A 19,207-nucleotide genomic window follows, 5' to 3' on the forward strand; every position below is an offset into this window, starting at 1 on the left:
ATTTTGATTAAAGGTTATTAAAATCTTGTAGGAATAAGATTTAATTAAATAAAAGACTCACGGAATTGTGAAGAATGTAAATTGTGAGTGAAGGTAGAAAGTTTTGAATATGGTATAGGGTGATGATTTTGACTCCTCATTGTCTTCAAGCAAGTGATCTCTGCTTTTTCTGTAAGCTTTGTCACTTTTATCAGAATTAATTGAATGTCAAACCTATCTCATAATTTATGTTTAAAACACATTTTTAAATTGTATCATATTTGACTTTTTTAACCTTGGAATTGGAATTGTGAGAAGATGTCCTTTGCTATAGCGGGTGTCATAGCTAATAGGCTGCTTTTTTTTTTTTTATTTATAATTACATTTGTTCCTATGTGGCTACAAAACTTCATCATTTAATTGCGTTAGTTCTGGCCCAGCCTGTTACGACCAGTTGAAGAAGTATCGATGGTCTGGTAAGGTAACCTGGTACGGTTGCATCACCCACCCCCTATGAGTGGTGGTACGTTGGTGCTCGTGGCTGGGCTCCCACTTAGCTTCTGGTCGCCACTGTGAACAGTCGTATATTACTGACCTTCTCTTCGCCACTTTTATTCTTTATCTTCTCTAGTACGAGTGTGAAGCAAGTGTCCATGCTTACTGGCCGGGTGTTGAAGGGCATCCTATGAGCAGCATCGACGTTAATCCTCATATCATTTTGCCTTTATGCAGAGGACATAGGTGCTCTATGGATTAGATTCCCCATGTGATTTGTGTAGGAGTGGTCATCCTCCTAATGGGAGAAGTTCAGTGGAAGAAGGTGATCTTTTTCCTCCAACTGCTTTGGCCTTGAAGGAGAATAAGCTCATGCCTTCCTTTTCGAGTCCAGATCTTCCCTTGCCTGACCCTTCATTTCAGTCTCCCGGAGATTTGATAACAAAGTATGACGATTAAAGTTTTGATAACATGTTTGTTGACAAAGTTTCTCCTGCCCTCCTTAGTGAGGCAGATTGTTTAGGTTCTGCCTTTTATCACAGCTATGGATAATGTGCAAGCCAACATTCATCAGTTTTCTGCTAAATTTAATATTCACTCTTGTTCACCATCACCTATGAGTGTGCTTAGCTCTTATGAGCAGCTGCTTATCTCCGATGTAGGAAACCAAGGAGATTTTTCTGGTTACATTTCAAAAGCTTCCCCTGTGCGAGTGACATGCAAATCTCCCAGGGGATACCAATGCATACACCTTGTCATCCTTCAGCCGTACGCCATTATTCTCCCCGTACTCCAAAATCACAGTCAACTGGTATGTACTTAAAACCTAAGCCTACGACATGATCAGACTTCGATGTTACCCTTCGGGGTCCTTTAGGCCCATCTTCTAATAGGAAAAAGGGTCAAGTATTCCTCCCTTAAAAAGTCCTTTTTTGCAGAAAGCTCCGCATCTTTTGGGAGCTGTCAATGGCTTTTCAACGCGTCTATAATCCTACAAACAGTCCCGCATAAAACTCGCCTACAAAGCCTTGGAGATGTGTTCACAAGCTTACGCCCACCCAGAGTGTGTGACGCATCCTGCAGCCGGTGTGCCATCTGAACGCACCGCCACCCACTCAACTGCTGTTTGCCCGTAACTTATTGTTCTTCTGGTTCTCCTTTACCTAGAACATCATATTCTCCTCCAATATTCCTTTCGGAGGATGGCAATTGTCCTTCAGTGCATCATCGGTCTCAGTATTCAGATTAAAGAAAAGATTCTTCTGTTTTACAGGTAAGGCTAGTGCCTCTAGGGGTAGAAAATGGTAAGCGGATCCTTTTCCCTCGTTCCCTCAAGTTGCTCATCCTGTTGCCCAGCATCAGACACCTTTACCACCTAAGCTTTCAAGACTTAGCTCTCCTCCAACACTTGTAGTCATCCATAAATACAGACCTGATCCCTGGGTTTCTAGCTCTGAGAAACCTGATAGTTTTCAGGGAGATTAAAATTACACAAAATTGATTTTTCTTGTTCATCAGTTGAAATAAAGGGTTAAGCCTCCCCATCCCCCTCAATAATTTTATGATCCTATTTCACCTGTTTGTGATGCATCTAACTTTGAATTTTCACGTTCACCATCAATCTCCTCAGCTTACACGCTGAAAATTTGACAAGAGATTAAAGGCGTTCCTTAGAAATTTGAAAATCCCAGGACAATTTCTAAGCAGGAACCAGTCCCTACAGAATTTAGACCTTTAATTGTCATTGATGATTCTCCAGAATTTCTTACTCAGGTAGACCTACTTTTGCTGACGATGTTGGAGAAAAATGCTATTGAAGAAGTTTGTGACAGTTCCGAGGTTTCTATAGCAACATCTTCCTGATGGAGAAACTGACAGATGTTGGAGACTTGTCATTGACTTTCTTTCCCACTTGAACAGTTTCATTCTTTAAACATGTTTCAAGATGGAAACACCATACACGGTCAGCCAGGCCATTCGACAGGACTTGCTGTTGTCCGTGGGCCTCCAGGACGCTTACTTCTAGATCTCAGTCCACCCGAGTATAAGGAAGAACCTGCATTTCACCTTTTGAGGAAGGATATTCCAGTTTCTTTTGCTTTGTTTCAGCCTGTCAACCGCTCCATAGGTCTTCACGTCTCTCCACTCTGGTGCATGCCATAGAATTCAGGCATCTGTGCTACCTAATGACTGGCTGTCACTGTTATAGTCAAGAGCCCTGCTAATTCACCATAGGGAGCTTTTTCTCAAATGCTGCAACTTTTTGAGGTTTGGCAGAATCTGGAGAAATCGAATTTTGGTCCCCAATGCTGTACGGTGTCTTGGTATGGGTAGACTCGTCCCGAGCCGGAATGTTTCCATCTTAAGACAGGAATCCTACGGTTCCAGCAGGTTGCAGCACCATTCCTCGAAAAGGATTTACCCCCAAGGGGCTGGCAGAAGCTTCTTGGACATTTGGCCTATCTGGAGAAACTCATGCCTTTCGAAGAATGCACTTAAGTTTCATTCAGTGGCCACTGAAGGCGCAGTGGTCTCAGTCAGCCGAACCTTTGTCTGCTCTCTTGAGACTTCCTCGAGATGGCAGACTAGATCACGCTTGGTGGATCAAGGAGGAGAACCTGCTAATCTGTTCACCACTTCAGGTTCATTCTCTGTATTTCTTTCTGTTCTTGGCTGCTTCTCACCAGCGATAGGGAGCCCACCTGCAAACAGAACATGTGTCTGGGACGTAACAGAACATGTGTCTGGGACGTGGACACAGGAAAATAAGTTGTTTCACTTGAACTTTCTAAACCTAAAAGTGGTGTATCTAGTGTTATTCCACTTCAGAGACTGCAAAGGTTACTAGTGTTAATGAGGAACGGCATAACTGTATTAGTGACATTTGTCAACAAGCAAGGAGGCTCTGTGTCTCACCATGCAACATTGGAAGCAAGTGAACATTGTTTGCCTCACAGCCCACTTCATCCCTGGGAAAAGGAATGTAATTGCAGGCAATCTGAGCTAACTAGGGACAATGGTTGGTTCAGAATAGTCTTTGAATCCTCCAAATGGCAAAGAACTCCTGATTTTTTGGGGTTCTCCAATCATAGATATGTTTGCCACTCTCCTGAACCACACTACTGTAACAATGTGTTGTTCTCCAGTTCGGACTAGCAGCAGTAATTGAAGATGTATTCCAACTCTCCTGGAATGAAATGGACATTTACGCCTTTCCTTTTCTGCCTTATCCGTCAGGTCCTAAACAAAATCTAAATGTCACGAGACCACAGTGTGACATTAGCAACTCCTCTGAAAGAAGGATTTTTTATAATGACTGCAAAGGAACTTTCAAGATAACCTGGAACTCTTCAGCAGCTGTCTGTCAGACAAAGTGGTCCCTCTTCTGTAGTTGGTGTCATAGACTAAGTACTACTCCACTCAAGGCCACAGTTCCCCTGATTATGGACTTTTTTTTTTTTTACTCTTCCTAGTGGAGCAGAAACTTCTCTTTGTCTCTGCGGTGAAAGGCTATTGCTTAGCCTTATGGCATGTTGTTAAACTAAAGGAACTAACCTCTCCTCCTTGTGGGAGCTCTCAGCTTTGATAAAAAGTTTTGAACAAACTTGATCACCATTGGAAATCAAACCCCCTATTTGTAGTGTGATCAAGGTCCTAAGGTCCCTAAAGAGACCTCACACTGAAAACTGTTTTCCTCCTCAAGGATGCCAGAGAACTTCAAATCATTCATTCATGCAATAGCTTCCTCAAGCTTGTGCATTCCATAGTCTCTCATATCTTGTGTCACACTCAAAGTGATGGAAAGATCTGTCTGTTAATGACTATCTGTTTGACTCCTCCATATCCTCAATGGGGACAGTTTGTAACTATGTCATGTAAGAGTAGTCCATGAGTATTGGATGAAAGAAAAAGTGACCAAGAACACAATTTATTTCTGGGTATGAGACAATCATGAAAGTATACAAATCTTCAGAAGCGTCTACTGGGCACATGATATTCTTATAAACAGACTACCTTCACAGCCCACTACTTAAACGATTGCACCCCCCGGTCCCTAGACACATTCTCTAGGCCCTGTTGTGGCAGCCCAACAATTAATGTAAAACTCAAGCTCCTGCAAGACATGGCTTAGTGTTGCATTATCAATTACCTCTTGTGTTTTTTGGTTTGAAAGTTGAATGCCTGAGCTTTGCCGCATTTTCTGTTCTCCCTCTCTTGGGAGTATCTCAACTGATTGGACACTTAATGCAAGCAAGCTCGCCATTATGGGTAATGATGTTTTGTTTTTAAAAAATCCTTCAATCATGTACATCTGGCTGTTCTAGATAGTTAAAACCTTTCTCGTCAGGCTGTGACACATTTGCTTATCTATGAGGCACGAGAAGCTAGAAAGCCATGGACCTGCTTCTTACGAGGACCAATTCTGATTTTAAATTAAGGGTCAGACAGATATCCTGTTCACTTTGGGAACTTCCTCCCTCCTAAGGAAGACTCCCAATTAAATGATGATAGTTTGTATTCATGTTGGAATAAACTACAAGTTTTGAAAGGATTTTTATTTTTCCTAGCAATACAAACTCGAGTCATTCAAGTAATATTTCCCTCCTCTGTCACCCCACAAGTCATGACCAGAAATATTCCTAGCCACGAGCACCGACACACTGGCCATCGAAGATGGTGGGTGATGCAACTGTACCAGGTTAACATCCCATTGATAATTCTTCAACTGGTCATAACAGGCTGTGTTGGAAATAACCTAATTAAATGATGAGGGTTTGAATAGCTACGAAAAATACAAATTATTTTAAAATTTATAGTCACAGAAGTTTTCCTTCATAAGAGCTTTCTCGGTATGGAGCGAATTTTTCTTCATTCTTTTTTTTTGTAAGATTTTTCTATTTTGTATTGTGTGCTGCTGCTGCTCTTTTCACAAAGCCACACGTATCTTTAAATATCCTATATATTTTACACATTAATTCTTTGCATAACTTATTAGATAGTCTTTGATTGACGAATATATACACTAGGCAATCACTGTTTCCTATTTGAGATAATGATTTATAGTACTCTAGGATGATGACTACTGTATACTCATCAAAATACTAGTGTAACCAATTTTTGTCAATATGGCCCACCACCTATATGATACCTCAGAGAAATCTGTCTTTACTGCTATCTTTTTTCTTTTATTTTCAGTTTCCTTGTTTCATTGCTCACTTTTATTTCAGTTATTTATTTAAGAAATTAAAATCTTGTTGTAAGGTCTTATTTTTTTTTTATAAATGCAGTATATACGTATGATTTTGTGTTATCAGAATGCTTTGATATTTTATTCTTATCGCTTCATGTTTGTACTTATTTTATGAGCATTTATTTGTTTCAGAGTGCCAAAGTGTTTGTGAAAAACATGATGAAATATGTACCCACAATTGGCTGGGCTTGGAGGTTCTCAGATATCATCTTCCTTAAGCGTAACTGGCAAGAGGATAAAACGATAATGGAATCCCAGGTTCAAGAGTTTTTCGACTACCCATATCCGGTGTGGGTAAGTGATGACTATTCCTGTATTTTTTTTATGCCAGATGTACTTTTCATTATATGCATCAATTCATTATCCTTTTTTTTTTAATTTTTATTTTTCACTTCTGTAAAAGGTTTTTATTAATTCTTCCTTCAAAAATATATAGTCATAATTATTTAATTTTTGTCCACTTTCTAATCCAAGTTATATTTTACATGCAATTTGCCAAATTTGTGTCTACGTACTGTACGGTTCCAAAATGAAAGATGCTGAGACTTACCGTATATTTTCACGTATAAGAAGGATTAAATTCTAAGATTCACCCTGAAATTTTGGAGTCATTTTATACATCCGATATGGAAATCACACCTTGAATTCCAAATGGTGTTTATTGGTAAGCTAGCCTAAGCCTTGGTACCATAACTGATAATAAAGGTAACCAAACCATCTTTTCATATTATTGGCATAACGTCATGATAGATAGCCTGTTTAAGGAAATATTCTATATCAGCAATGAACTCAACTTTTATCGATACAATGACAGCTGACAAAATGTAAACATCGAATTATGTTAAGGGGATCTGCCGGTTTCCGACTTTTTTAACGACAGGTTGTTGATATATAGGGGGTTTGTTAAAGGATATTGTGTGGAACTTTTGGGGAATTTTTTTTTGTTCAGTGACCTTAGGTTTTGTGACGCCAGAGCTTTTTTCGGCCAAAAATGGCCATTTTCAAAATGCATCTCCTCCTTTGATTTTTGGTTTTAAGGGATGAGATTTGAACCATGTATAAAACACATATGGACCTTCGATTTAAAGCCGGGGATTTTTCATTTTTCAATTATTTTTCAAGATATGAATTTTTTTTTTTTATGAAATTTTCCCGGAAAAAATTTGCCAAAAATCAGAAACTCAAAATATTAAAAATCCCCGGCTTTTTTTTAATCTACCATGTTTCCCTATATTATATATGAAATTACATTAAGATTGGTCCAATACTAAGGGAGGAGATACATTTTGAAGGTGAAAAACTTATGTTTTGAGAAACGGGCCTTCAAAGTTTTAGGTACATAAAAAAAAAAGTAAAAGACTGTGTTACCATTAATTTTATGTTTTTTTTTTTTAGTATTAACTGTATTTCAAATCTTATTTTTAATGTCTATTGCTTTAATGCAAAAGTATTATGAATAGAAATATTAATCAATTGATTATCTTTGTGCCTAAGACATATTATAAATTTGGTTTTGTAAATTGGAGCCTTCCTTCCTTCTGTAGAAATCGGTGGGCCTTTTGCAGGTTCTGAAATAATTTTCCCTCTGCATTTAGGACATATCTTTTTTATTAGTGTCTCAAATCCATCCCTTGCCAAATGGATCCTCGGAATTACTTTGCATCTACAATTCAGTATTTGTGATTCAAGTAATTTTTCAAGTCTTGCTTCACTTATTATTATCATTTTATTTTCACTATCGTTGATAATATCAGCCTCCGATCCACTGCATTCTTCTTCTAAAATATCTTTGCCCTTTAGCAGTGATGAACGAATAGAGAGACGATTAAGGGTGGATGTGGTTGGTCTCTGGCCAGCAGTGATGTTAGCGTGCGCCATTTGCTGCGCGGCCCCTCTCTCTCTCGTTGTCGCTTCATTCCCCTCTATGGCATTTCTTGAATTCTCTGTTCTACTTCTTCGATGGCTATATCAAATTGGCGTTTCCGCATTGTAGAAGCATGAAGTGAACTCTTGCGCCTTTTAGTCATGGTGAAAAACTAAAAACACCGCAGAAAAAAAGAGAGTTCAGTCAAGGCTAGCGAGCATGAAAAAATGCGACCTTATTACGTGAAGATTTATAGGCAACTGAGCCTCATGACTCATGATGGGTGTTTTGTCTTGTCTAGTTATAACCAGAAAGGTGCCAATTAGGATATTATTGACATTATATATTTAATTTCAAAGGAAGTTTTTGTAACATATATCACAAAAACTATACCAGACTAAATAATTTGCGCTACTGGTGTTTTTTGTGTATAAAGTTATTGTTACATTTCAGGCCATAACTAGAAAAGTAAGGCGAATTTTAGCATAATACTTCGTGCACACATTCTTGAATGCTCTACGAAGCCATAGAATTTTTTTCAGCAAATCGAATATGTTTCATATTTTTTCGGTATTTTAGGCAGCCGATCCCCTTAACATATATATTTTTCATTAAAAAATCACCATGATTCAAATTATTTTCACTCTCCAATCTCGCACCATCTTCTGTCACATCGAACATTCAAGCAGCAACACATTATTATTGCTCTATTTCTTGGCTGCTTGTGTAACATTTAATTCAAAACTAACCTCGTATTTTCTTCTTTTTGCTTGTGCTTTCATAATTGTTTTTGTTACAAGTTGTTAAGAATTAATCTAACTTAGAACTGAAGTTAGGAAAATATTTTAAAAATGGAATGCATAATTATTGTTTGCGATAGTTCAAAATAATCATAAGACCATAAAATTATTATACTATCATTAGCATTGATTTGAAATTGTTGACTAAATGCAAACAAAATGGTTTTCCGGTTTTGACATGTTGGAATTTCTAGGGATGCAGCAAGCAAATTATGTGTAATAACTTAAGCTTTACTAAAAGCTCTTAATATCATTAATTATCACTTGCATTTATAAATGTGTTTGTTCATTATGATCGGGGATAAAATGTAAAAAAAAAAAACAATATTTTCTGTATTAGCCGGTGTTTTTTTCGGAAAACAATATAAAATCGCTCTTATTTCATTTTGAATTTCTAAGGATAAAGTAAGTAAAACAACATTAGTAATACCATCATTAACCCTTTTGTTTCGATGACATCGGTATATGTCAAAACATGCCTGGTAATATATATCGTGACGGGATACGTCATCATCATCATCATTATTATCATAGCCACGAAACTACGAAAGAGTGTAGCACATGGTTGTATATCACACATAGTTCATGCTCGGGAAATTTCACTAAAAAATCTTTTCTCCTTAATATTAGCCCCTCCTCTTGTCTTCAACCAACCAGCAAAGTCTTGGGGATACTAGCCTTTATTTCTGATTATGTAAGAGCTATTTTAGTTCATTTTTTTGTCACCATACGATACTCACACCACACACTGTAACCAGTGACGATATTCCCTACCTGAAGCATTACTCAACCCCCCTCCCATGACACCTCCCCAGCTTGGAGATGTAGCATATCTGATCCTACCACCAACCAAAATACTTGCGATTCTAGTCCTTGTTCATGGTTATATAAGGTCTATCTTTTTGTATATTCAATGTCGCCATAGTGTTCAAATCACAGAGAAAGACTCTCCGCTTATGACTACAAGTCCCACTCACAACGAGACAAAAACCTGCCAGTAATGCAAATTGTTGACACACAAGATTTGTCTTTTTACTGATTTTATTGTTTTTCAAAACTATCATTTCTAAAAAATATCATGTCTTACGTATTTCATGTAAGTATTGTTCATGCGTGCGTGTGCGTGTGACAAATCTTTTGGAGTTTTTCCACAGCATGTTTAGCATTTATGACAATAGTAGGACAGTAGACATCATATACCTAGAGTTTCAAAAGGCTTTTGACAAAGTTCCTCATAAAGAATTAATGGTCAAAATTAGCGCCCTAGGCATCATTGACGAGCTAGCTGAATGGATCGAAGATTGGCTAACAAACAGAAAACAGAGAGTTGTAATCAATGGAGAAGCTTCAGAGTGGGCAGCTGTTACAAGCGAAGTACCTCAAGGATCTGTCCTTGTACCGTTGCTATTTCCGATCTATATTAACAACATATATTTTGAATTAACTAGTAGAATGGCCTAATTTGCCGATGATACTAAACAAGGCATAAATGCTGTAAACTCAGAAGACGTAGAACCCTTAAAAGAGAATATAATGAAGCTAGGAGAATTGTCCAGAAAATGGCAAATGCCTTTCAACTGAGGGAAATGTGAAGTCATCCACATAGGTTATAGTAACCCACAATCAGATTACTCACTGCTGACTAATGAAATAAAAAGTGTGGACCAAGAGGAAGATCCCGGTATTATTATCAGTAAAGATTTGAAGTTCACCAAAGAGCATAAAAGCTGGAAGAAAGCACAAAAACTAAAAGGCTACATAAAGAGAATTCAAATACAGATACAAAGACACTGTATTACAGCTGTACACATCACTAGTAAGACCCCATCTAGAAAACAAAGTCAAATTCTGGGCTCCAAGTATTCAGAAGGATATAGATAGACTGGGAGCAGTACAAGCTAGGGTCACCAAACTAGTTCCAACACTTAAGCAATTTGGGAATAGACAGAGGATGGAACGTTTGAACTTATTTGATCTACAAACTCGACGACTAAAGGGACAGTTAATAGAAGCATTCTAAATTCTTAAAGGAATAACAAATGTAGATTACATTATCTATTCACGCTTAGCACTAATCAGTCCAGAGGTAACGGATACAAATTGGAATTGAAAAGATATAACAACATTCAATGTGGCAAATTCTTTGCATACAAAATAATGAATACTTGGAACAGACTTCCAGCAGATGTAGTAAACAATATCACGGTAAACAAGTTCCAGAATAAGTTAGACAAGATCCATAAGAACTAAATGCTAAAACTAAATCTCTCTACCAAATAGCAGATGGAGTCTCCGTGGACAGACTAAAAAATCTTTGAGACATCTAAAATCCTTGCATGTCTCTCTCTCTCTCTCTCTCTCTCTCTCTCTCTCTCTCTCTCTCTCTCTCTCTCTCTCTCTCTCTCTCTCTCTCTCTCTCTCATATGTATATATATATATATATATATATATATATATATATATATATATATATATATATATATATATATATATATATATATATATATATATATATATATATATATATATATATATCTATGTATGTATATCTATCTATCTTGTGTCATCAGTGTCTTGTCTATTGTATATACACCTTATAAGTTATACAATATAGAACACTTTTTGTGTCAAAGGAAATTAATGGATATTTTCATTATATATCTGTATAACGTAAAATCCATTAATACTGTTGTGTATTTTTATATCTTTCAACGACTATCGTGGAAATATTTCGGAATAACATAGTTACTTCAATGAATGTAGGTAGTTTTTTTTATACATAAAATTCCAGTGCTTTACCTTACCTTATCATTATACATGACAGAATACTTCTTGTGTCAAAGAAAATAAATGGATATTTGTTCCGTAACCGAAATACAAACCACGCTATTTACATAGGGTATTACTTTCGGCGTAGCTGAAATGACGAGCCATTAGATTTTAACGAGGGTTAAACTACCCCCGCGCTAGTTAGCACGGGGGTAGGGGAGGGGTAGCTAGCTACCCCTCCCCCCCACACACTGGTGAGCTGCCTCACTTCACTTTTGGCTCGGACGATGAGCAGACGTCTCTGTCCCGTCCTTGCATGGCAGCCATTAATGTTTTGTCTTTGCTTAATTACTTAATATATATGTAAACATTCTTATGTTTATGTATATATTTGAGTATAGAAATACCGTAAGTTTCCTTTTCAGTGTTTGTGCTGTGTGTGTGTGTGTGTGTGTGTAGGAAGTCCACTCAATTGTACGACAACTTCTCCGTGTGGTCCCAGGCCCCACGGTGACATTTCATGGGTCGCGATCTCTCCCTTGGTCCTTCGGTCTTCCCTTCGGCGGGCGCCGTGGAGAATCGTCATCGCTGGACTTTATTTATTAATCTGTTTCTCCGCTGTTCCTCCTTCCGTACGGGGAACTTGGTCTATCAGCATAGGGAACATGGGAGTTTAGTTTGACTACGGTCTCTCTCTCTCTCTCTCTTGAGGTCGTTCACCCTTTTATTACTAATACGTATTACGGTAGCTTCCTTCCCGTTGCGGGTTGAGTTGCTACTCCGTTTATTTTGTCTCAATTATTGTTAATCAAATCTAATTGTATTTGTTAACTTTTCAGCTTCTGTGTAGAACGCTTCCCTTCGGGGTTCATTCGTTCTTACTATTAGTGAACATTCTTAGATGAATTACATAATTATAATTGTTATAATTCTGTTTTTGTTACAGTTCTCCGCCTTCCCCCTCTTCCCGTGAGTGTCAGTGGGGGGAGGAGGGCGCATTCCTGGTGCATAATTCTTATGTTCTTTTCCCTTGGGGTTTCTCTTCGGAGTTCCCCCGGGGGAATAAATGTTAACTAATTATTTTATTTTCACAGTTAACTATCTAGTTTTTTCGTTGCCTAATGTGCCAACGAAGCAGAGCTGTCCTGTTTGGGCCTGGGGAGTATGCTGTTGCCGCCTCCTCTACGACCTTGTCATGGGCGTGTTCCCTTCTACTAGAAGTTCTCCCGTGACAGCTGTCAGCTCCTTAGTTCATTTAGAACGCTCAGAAGGTTCGCCTCTATGGGTGGGTAACTTCCCTTCCGAGGGAGGTTCCCTTCTCAGGTATGAGTTTTTTTTTCCCCTTCAGGGGGGGCAACTTCTCTTACCTTAATAATTCCTGAGCGACCGCTTTTGTAACCATGCTCGAGGGGCTGAGCGGTTGCAAGGCCGGACCATGGAATTCGTGCGATTATGCTCTTGGTGCTGAGCAGTCGCACTTGCAGCTACGCTCAAGGGGCTGGGCAGCTGCAGGGGTCTCTTCTACGAAGTGTTCTCCTCTCTCGTTCACGAGAAGGACACTCATAGAGACTCCTCTTTGGAGGACTCCCCTGCTGTTGTTGCTGATGTTGCTGAAGGCTCAGTTCCCCCTCCGAACATCCTTCGAGGGGGCAGCTGAGTCCAACGGTCTCTCCTTCGAGTGTCTCTTCCCCTCGGGGGAGTTCACTAACAGAGACTCCTCTTCGGAGGACTGATGATGGTGCTCCTGTTCGTGGTCGTCTTCATCTTCAGCCGCAGAGGATCCTCCTCGACGAGAACAGACCGTTACAGCTGCTTCGCTAGACCTTTCGGCAGATCGTTCACGATCTCCGACACCTGCCAGACCTTCTTGTCTTCCATCTCCGTTCCTGGACGCAGATGCGCAATGGGTGCCACTCCACCCCGTTTTCCGACGGGCACCGGTCCCGTCGGAGCTAAGGGCTTATCTCACAATGTGAGTAAGTCCCTTAGTGCCAGGTTTTTACCTGTGCAATCTCGTTCTCCTGCGCGCTCGCGCGCAGTAGTTCGCAAATGCTCTCCTGCTGTGGATCAGTCTTCTGCTGAATCAACACTCCAGCGATCTCCTGTAGCCGAGTCTCGCCGTAGATCTCCTGATCGCCAACGCTTCTGTGACCTTCTGTGCGGCTACGCGCCTTGTGCACCTATGGTCTCCTGAACGCCCACGATCGCCTGCTCTCCGGTGCTCATCTGATCGCTCTTTTCTTATGTGCGCAATGCGCGCCAACGTTCGCCCTCACGCCCACGATCTCCGGATCTGGGCGCAAGCAGGGAGATTATTTCTTCACTGAACTCCACGTTCACCTGCTCGCCAGCGCACATCTGCGCCCCTTTCCTGATGTGCGCAATACGCGCCAACGTTTGCCCACGCGCCCATGATCTTCGGATCTGGGCGCAGGCAAGGAGTTTATTCCTTCGCCTCCTCGCCGACGATCTCTCTGGTTCTGCACCCTCGCTGATATCTTCTGGCCGCTTATATCTTCTGGCCACGCAAGTACGCGCCTACGATCTCCCGGTTCCTGCCTCGTCGCGCGCAGTTCAAGAAGTTCCTACGCTAGCGCACAGGCGCTCACAGGTTCTTCTGGATTCGCAGCGCCCTTCTGGAGTTTCGCGCCACGCGCGTTTCCAGTTCCAGCACGCTTCCACTTCACACCGCGCCGCCCAGGAGACACCTAAGCTAGCGCACGGGCGCTCACAGGCACCCTTGGGCTCTCCTTGCGCACCACCGATCTCCTAAGTGCCCGCGCGATTCATTGCCTGTGCGCAAGTGTTTTCAACGCGCCAACGCTTCAATCGTCGTAGGTTTCCTACGCGCCCACGCGCTAACTCTCCTGTATGCGATCGGTCGCTACGCGCCACCGCTCGCCAACGCTCCATCGCTTGCCAACGCGCCATCGCTCGCCAACGCGCCATCGCTCGCCAACGCGCCTTCGCCCGCCTACAAGCCATCGCTCGCTTACGCGCCATCGGTCTCCTGGCCGCCTGCTCTCGCCCTTACGACCACATGCGCATCTATGTTCGCCCGCGCGCATCTATGTTTGCCCGTGCGCACCCATTTTGCCAAGACGCGCCATCAGTCTCCCGACCGCCTGCGCTCGCCCTGATGACCGCGCACATGCGCACCCATGTTCACCCACGCACATGCGCACCCATGTTCACCCATGCACATGCGCACCCATGTTCACCCATGCACATGCGCACCCATGTTCGCCCGCGCGCGAACCAACGGTTTCCCATCGCTCGAGCGCTAGCGCGATTTTGTCTGCGATTCCCGTCGGGTTTCGCAACACGGGTAACCTGGCGAGTCTTCTGGAGCGCATACTTCCAGATCATTGTCGGCACGATCTCTCACCTGTAGACGCAAAGCAGCGCACGTGCAGGAGCAGGAAGAAGCTTCAGAGAGGTCTGGGCAACATTCTTCTCCTTCTTTTCAGGCAGGCCCCATCATCTCTACTCCTCAGGATCGTCCGATCCCCTTCCCTCCAGCGGGAGTCGCTGACACTGCGTCTGTCAGCCGTCAGCAGAGGAGGCACTAAGAGATCATGGGGGAACCTGGTTTAGCCCTTCCTCTCCACCATTCCGTGGAAGGGGCTTACCAGGGAGTTTTTCTCTCAAGAAATTCTCCGCCCGGCAGGTGACATTCTCGACTTCGGAGATCTTAAGCCAAGAGAAAACCGCAAAGTGTGCCATGCAGGCCACTTTGTGGCTGGACGTCTGGCTTGGATCTCTGGGCATCCTTTTGCGATCCGAGAATTTGTCCAAGGAGAGCTCCAGGAAGGTCATGGAAACTTTCCTCCTCTAGGGCACGAGCACCATCGTTTCCCGGCTCACCAAGTTTCGAACTTGTGGGCAATTTCGATGTTGAAGCATTGAGATGCAGTGACCGAGAGGTTCCTCTCGGAAGTCCCAACCATGGATGTCGGCAAGGTCAGACACTCTTCCATCCTTGGAAAGACCTTGTTTTGAGCCCAAGGACGGGGAACGGACAGCTAAGAGGTGGAGAAAGTCGAATCACGATTTACTCCTCCAAAGGCGCTTACATCCAAACCCTACAAGCCTCTAGCGCATCAACAACAACAGCCTCGTCAGCCTAGGACATCGGAACCGGCCCCGGCAGCTAGACAAATTGTCTAAACAGCAGCCCCCTCCTGTCGGAGACAAGAAGGGCGGGAAGTCCTCCTGGGGAGGCAATAATCCTAGAGGGAGCGGCCGAGGCCGCAAACGCTAGGATTGGCAACCTCCCTGCTTGGTCCCCAGTGGGGGGATGCTTAAGGTTGCGCGTTCAGGTGGTAGCAACTCAGGGCCGATTCCTGCACGATCTCCGTGATCAGCCAAGGATATCGCGTCCCGTTCTTTACATCTGTACCTCCACTGACAGCAAATCCAGTGTCGCTGAGCTCCTATGCCATGGGATCGGCAAAGGGGCTAGCCCTTCGAGCAGAAGTCGAGATCATGCTGTAGAAGGATGCTCTCAAAAGGTCATCGACGGCTTCCCCCCCCCCGCTTCTTCAGTCGACTCTTTCTTGTAAGAAATCGTCTGAAGGCTGGAGACCTGTCATCGACCTCTCAGCCCTGAACAAGTTTGTTGAACAAACTTCGTTCAGTGTGCACACTGGATCTTAAGGATGGGTACTTCCAGATCCCAATCCATCGGTCTTCCAGGAAGTACTTGAAATTCAGCCTGGACAACAAGATATACCAGTTCAAGGTGCTGTGTTTCGATCTCTCCACAGCACCACATGTGTTCACCAGAATGTTCACCCTGATATCTTCATGGCCACACAGGAGCGGCATCCGTCTCCTTCGCTTTCTGAATGACTGGCTAACCCAGGCAGTCTCGGAATCGACCCTTCTTCGACACCGAGACAAGCTTCTGGGACCTTGCCAAGATCTAGGGATCATGGTAATTCTCGAGAAGTCTTCTCTGCTTCTATCTCAACAACTGGGATATCTAGGCATGATATTAGACTCCAATCTCCAAGCTTTCCCATCAGATGACAGGATAGCAAGGCTGAGGAGAGTCGCAGAACCTTTCCTCAGACGAGGAGAGCTTCCAGCCCAATCTTGGTTACGCCTCCTAGGTCACCTTTCCTCCTTAGCCAGGCTAGTTCCAAACGGCCGCCTCAGGATGAGATCCCTGCATTGCCGGCCCAAGTCCCGGTGGAATCAAGACAACGATTCCCCGGACATTCTGGTCCCTTTGGGACCTGCGGAACGAATGGACCTGCAGTGGTAGTTGACCTACGGAAACCTTTGCAAGGGAATGGATCTTCTCGTCCTTTCCCCGCATTTGATGCTGTTCTCGGACTCGTCAAAAGAAGGGGGGGGGGGCACATTCTGAATCAGGCCTATGTTCAGAACCAGAAGGGTACCTCCACATCAATCTGCTAGGAATGAAGGCCATATTCTGGCCCTTCAACACTTCCAACAGACCCTGGCGAGTCACTCCGTGAACGACAACTCCACGGTAGTGGCTTTTTTCAACAAGCAGGGAGGTATCTTTTCATAACAGCTTTCTCATCTTGCAGTAGAGATACTGAGATGAACCGAAGTCCACTCAATACCCTATCGGCTCGCTTCATTCCGGGCAAAGGAATGTGCTCTACAACAGTCTGAGCAGGGCCTCACAGATAGAGTACCGAGTGGTCTTCGGCCCCCCCTGGTAGCCAACAAGTCCTGACCTTGTGGACCTGTTTGCGACAGCCTTGAATTTCAAGCTGCCGCTGTACTACTCCCCAGTCCCAGACCCCAAGGCACTCTGGCAAGATGCCTTCCTACAACGGTGGGACAACATCGACGTCTACGTCTTCCCACCGTTCTGTCTGTTGAGAAGGGGGCTCAACAAGACCAGACTATCGGTCAACCTGTCGATGACTCTGATAGCTCCGCTGCGGCATCATGCAGAGTGGTTCCCGGAACTTCTGCATCTCCTGACGGAACTCCTGAGAGAGCTTCCCTCACGACACGAGCTACTCAAACAACCACACTGCAACATCTACCACAAGCCGTAGCATCGCTTCGGCTTCACGCCTGGAGACCATCCAGCATCTCCTCACAGAGAGAGGCATTCCGCAACAAGTTGCGGAGCGGATGTCTCGACACCTGCGAAAGTCATCCGCAGGGGTCTACCAGGCGAAGTGAAGTATCTTCTGTGGTTGGTGTCGTGGGAGAAGTACCTCTCCCCTTGATGCCACTATTCCAGCAATAGCGGAGTTATTGTATATTGGCGGGAGGGAATGCGCCTTTCGCTCTCGGCGGTGGAAGCCTATCGCTCAGCCTTATGCCTGGCTTTCAGGCTGAAAGGAATAGACATTTCCTCCTCGCTGGATCTTTCTTCGCTCATACGAAACTACGAACTTACCTGCTCCCAGTTGGAAGTGAGACCTCCTCCATGGAACATGGTTCGGGCTCTTAGGGCTCTTACGAGATCTCCTTGCGAACCATTACGCCAGGCTTCTGATCGTCACCTCTCTTGGAAGACGGTGCTCCTGCTCGCTCTGGCCTCGGCCAAGCGTGTCAGCGAACTTCATGGTCTCTCGTACGACGTCGCCCATTCAAGAGGATAGGTGGAGGTAACATTCAGGTTCATCCCTGAGTTGGTTACTAGACTCAAAATCTTGGAGTCCCGGACCTTCGGTTCGACTCCTTCAGGATTTCGAGTCTCCGTTCTGTAACAGATGACCCAGACCTTCTCCTATTATGCCCAGTAAGGAGTCGGAGGGGTTATCTTAAAGAACAGCTGCAGTTCGTCCTCACGTGCAAGCCCTGTTTGGGAGCACAGGGAGGACGGAGAGAAGGGTCATCCATCACACCCTGAATCCAGACCCTCCTCCGTCACGTCGCCTTAGAGCACATGATGTCAGAGGCATCGCAACGTCCCTGGCCTTCAAGAGGAACTACTCTGTGACGCAGGTGCTACAAGCTGGAGTCTGGAAGCGTCAAACGACCTTCACAGCCCACTACCTGCAGGACGTGAGCCACAGGAGCCTCGATACGTTTTCTATCGGCCCTGTGGTGGCTACACAACAACTGGTCTAACCTCAGGCTCCTTAATGGTCAGGTAGCAGAAGGTTGAGGGCCTTGTTACCCGGTTTTAGACTGCATGAATTAAAGAAGTATGTCTGGCTCTTACTTTTTTCTTCATCCTCCCCTCTCTTGGGGATAGCAGCATCCTGGGTTTTCTGCATAGCTGACCTCAAACCTCTGCAGGTAAACCATGCTTCCTTGTGTTCCTAGTATTAAGTTAATACTGTCGCGTCCCCCATACCCTGACGAGGTGGTATTGGGAACGTCCTAGCCTAGAATTCCAGCTAAAGGACTTCAGGTCGACTTCCTAGGACAAGTCACACTTCTTCCCTCCACACACAAGCTTATGTAGGCCACACGTTTCTTGTGTAGTAAGAAACTTGCGAGGTGCAGGGACACTTTTTCTCGAGTGCTGCTCACTCGGATTCTGAGTCCCCGGGTAAGCCAAAGCCAGTAAGGCTGGGGACTTTCCACCCTACCTAAGGGTAAGTCACCCTATGTAAATAGCGTGGTTTGTATTTCGGTTACGGAACAAATGACAAATTCGTAGATAATTTGTATTTTTCCTATCCATACAAACCTTAGCTATTTACACATATTTGCCCGCCAGCCCTGTCCCCCAAGACAAATCCTACCTCTAAGTGAAGTGAGGCAGCTCACCAGTGTGTGGGGGGGAGGGGTAGCTAGCTACCCCTCCCCTACCCCCGTGCTAACTAGCGCGGGGGTAGTTTAACCCTTGTTAAAATCTAATGGCTCGTCATTTCAGCTACGCCGAAAGTAATACCCTATGTAAATAGCTAAGGTTTGTATGGTTGGGAAAAATACAAATTATCTCCGAATTTGTCATTTTCATTAAATTTCTGTATTACGTAAAGTCCATTATTACTGATGAATAGTTTGAAATCTTTTGATGGCTATTTATTGTGAAATTATTACAGAATAACATAGTCACTTCACTGAGTATAAATTTTTTTTACACATTAAATT

General features: G+C 43.5%; 1 protein-coding gene across 3 annotated transcripts in view; it reads left to right on the top strand.

The window, feature by feature from the left end:
- Nucleotides 1-19,207, top strand: part of LOC137642537 (1-acyl-sn-glycerol-3-phosphate acyltransferase delta-like) — a 171,490-nt gene that overhangs the window by 95,018 nt on the left and 57,265 nt on the right. For all 3 annotated transcript variants that reach the window (XM_068375173.1, XM_068375175.1, XM_068375174.1), the window contains exon 4: nucleotides 5,858-6,019. In XM_068375173.1, the coding sequence (XP_068231274.1) occupies nucleotides 5,858-6,019 (162 nt within the window). The remainder of the gene's footprint in view (nucleotides 1-5,857; nucleotides 6,020-19,207) is intronic.

The sequence above is a fragment of the Palaemon carinicauda genome, chromosome 6 (genome assembly GCF_036898095.1).
Source record: "Palaemon carinicauda isolate YSFRI2023 chromosome 6, ASM3689809v2, whole genome shotgun sequence".
NCBI classification, from domain to species: Eukaryota; Metazoa; Arthropoda; class Malacostraca; order Decapoda; family Palaemonidae; genus Palaemon; species Palaemon carinicauda.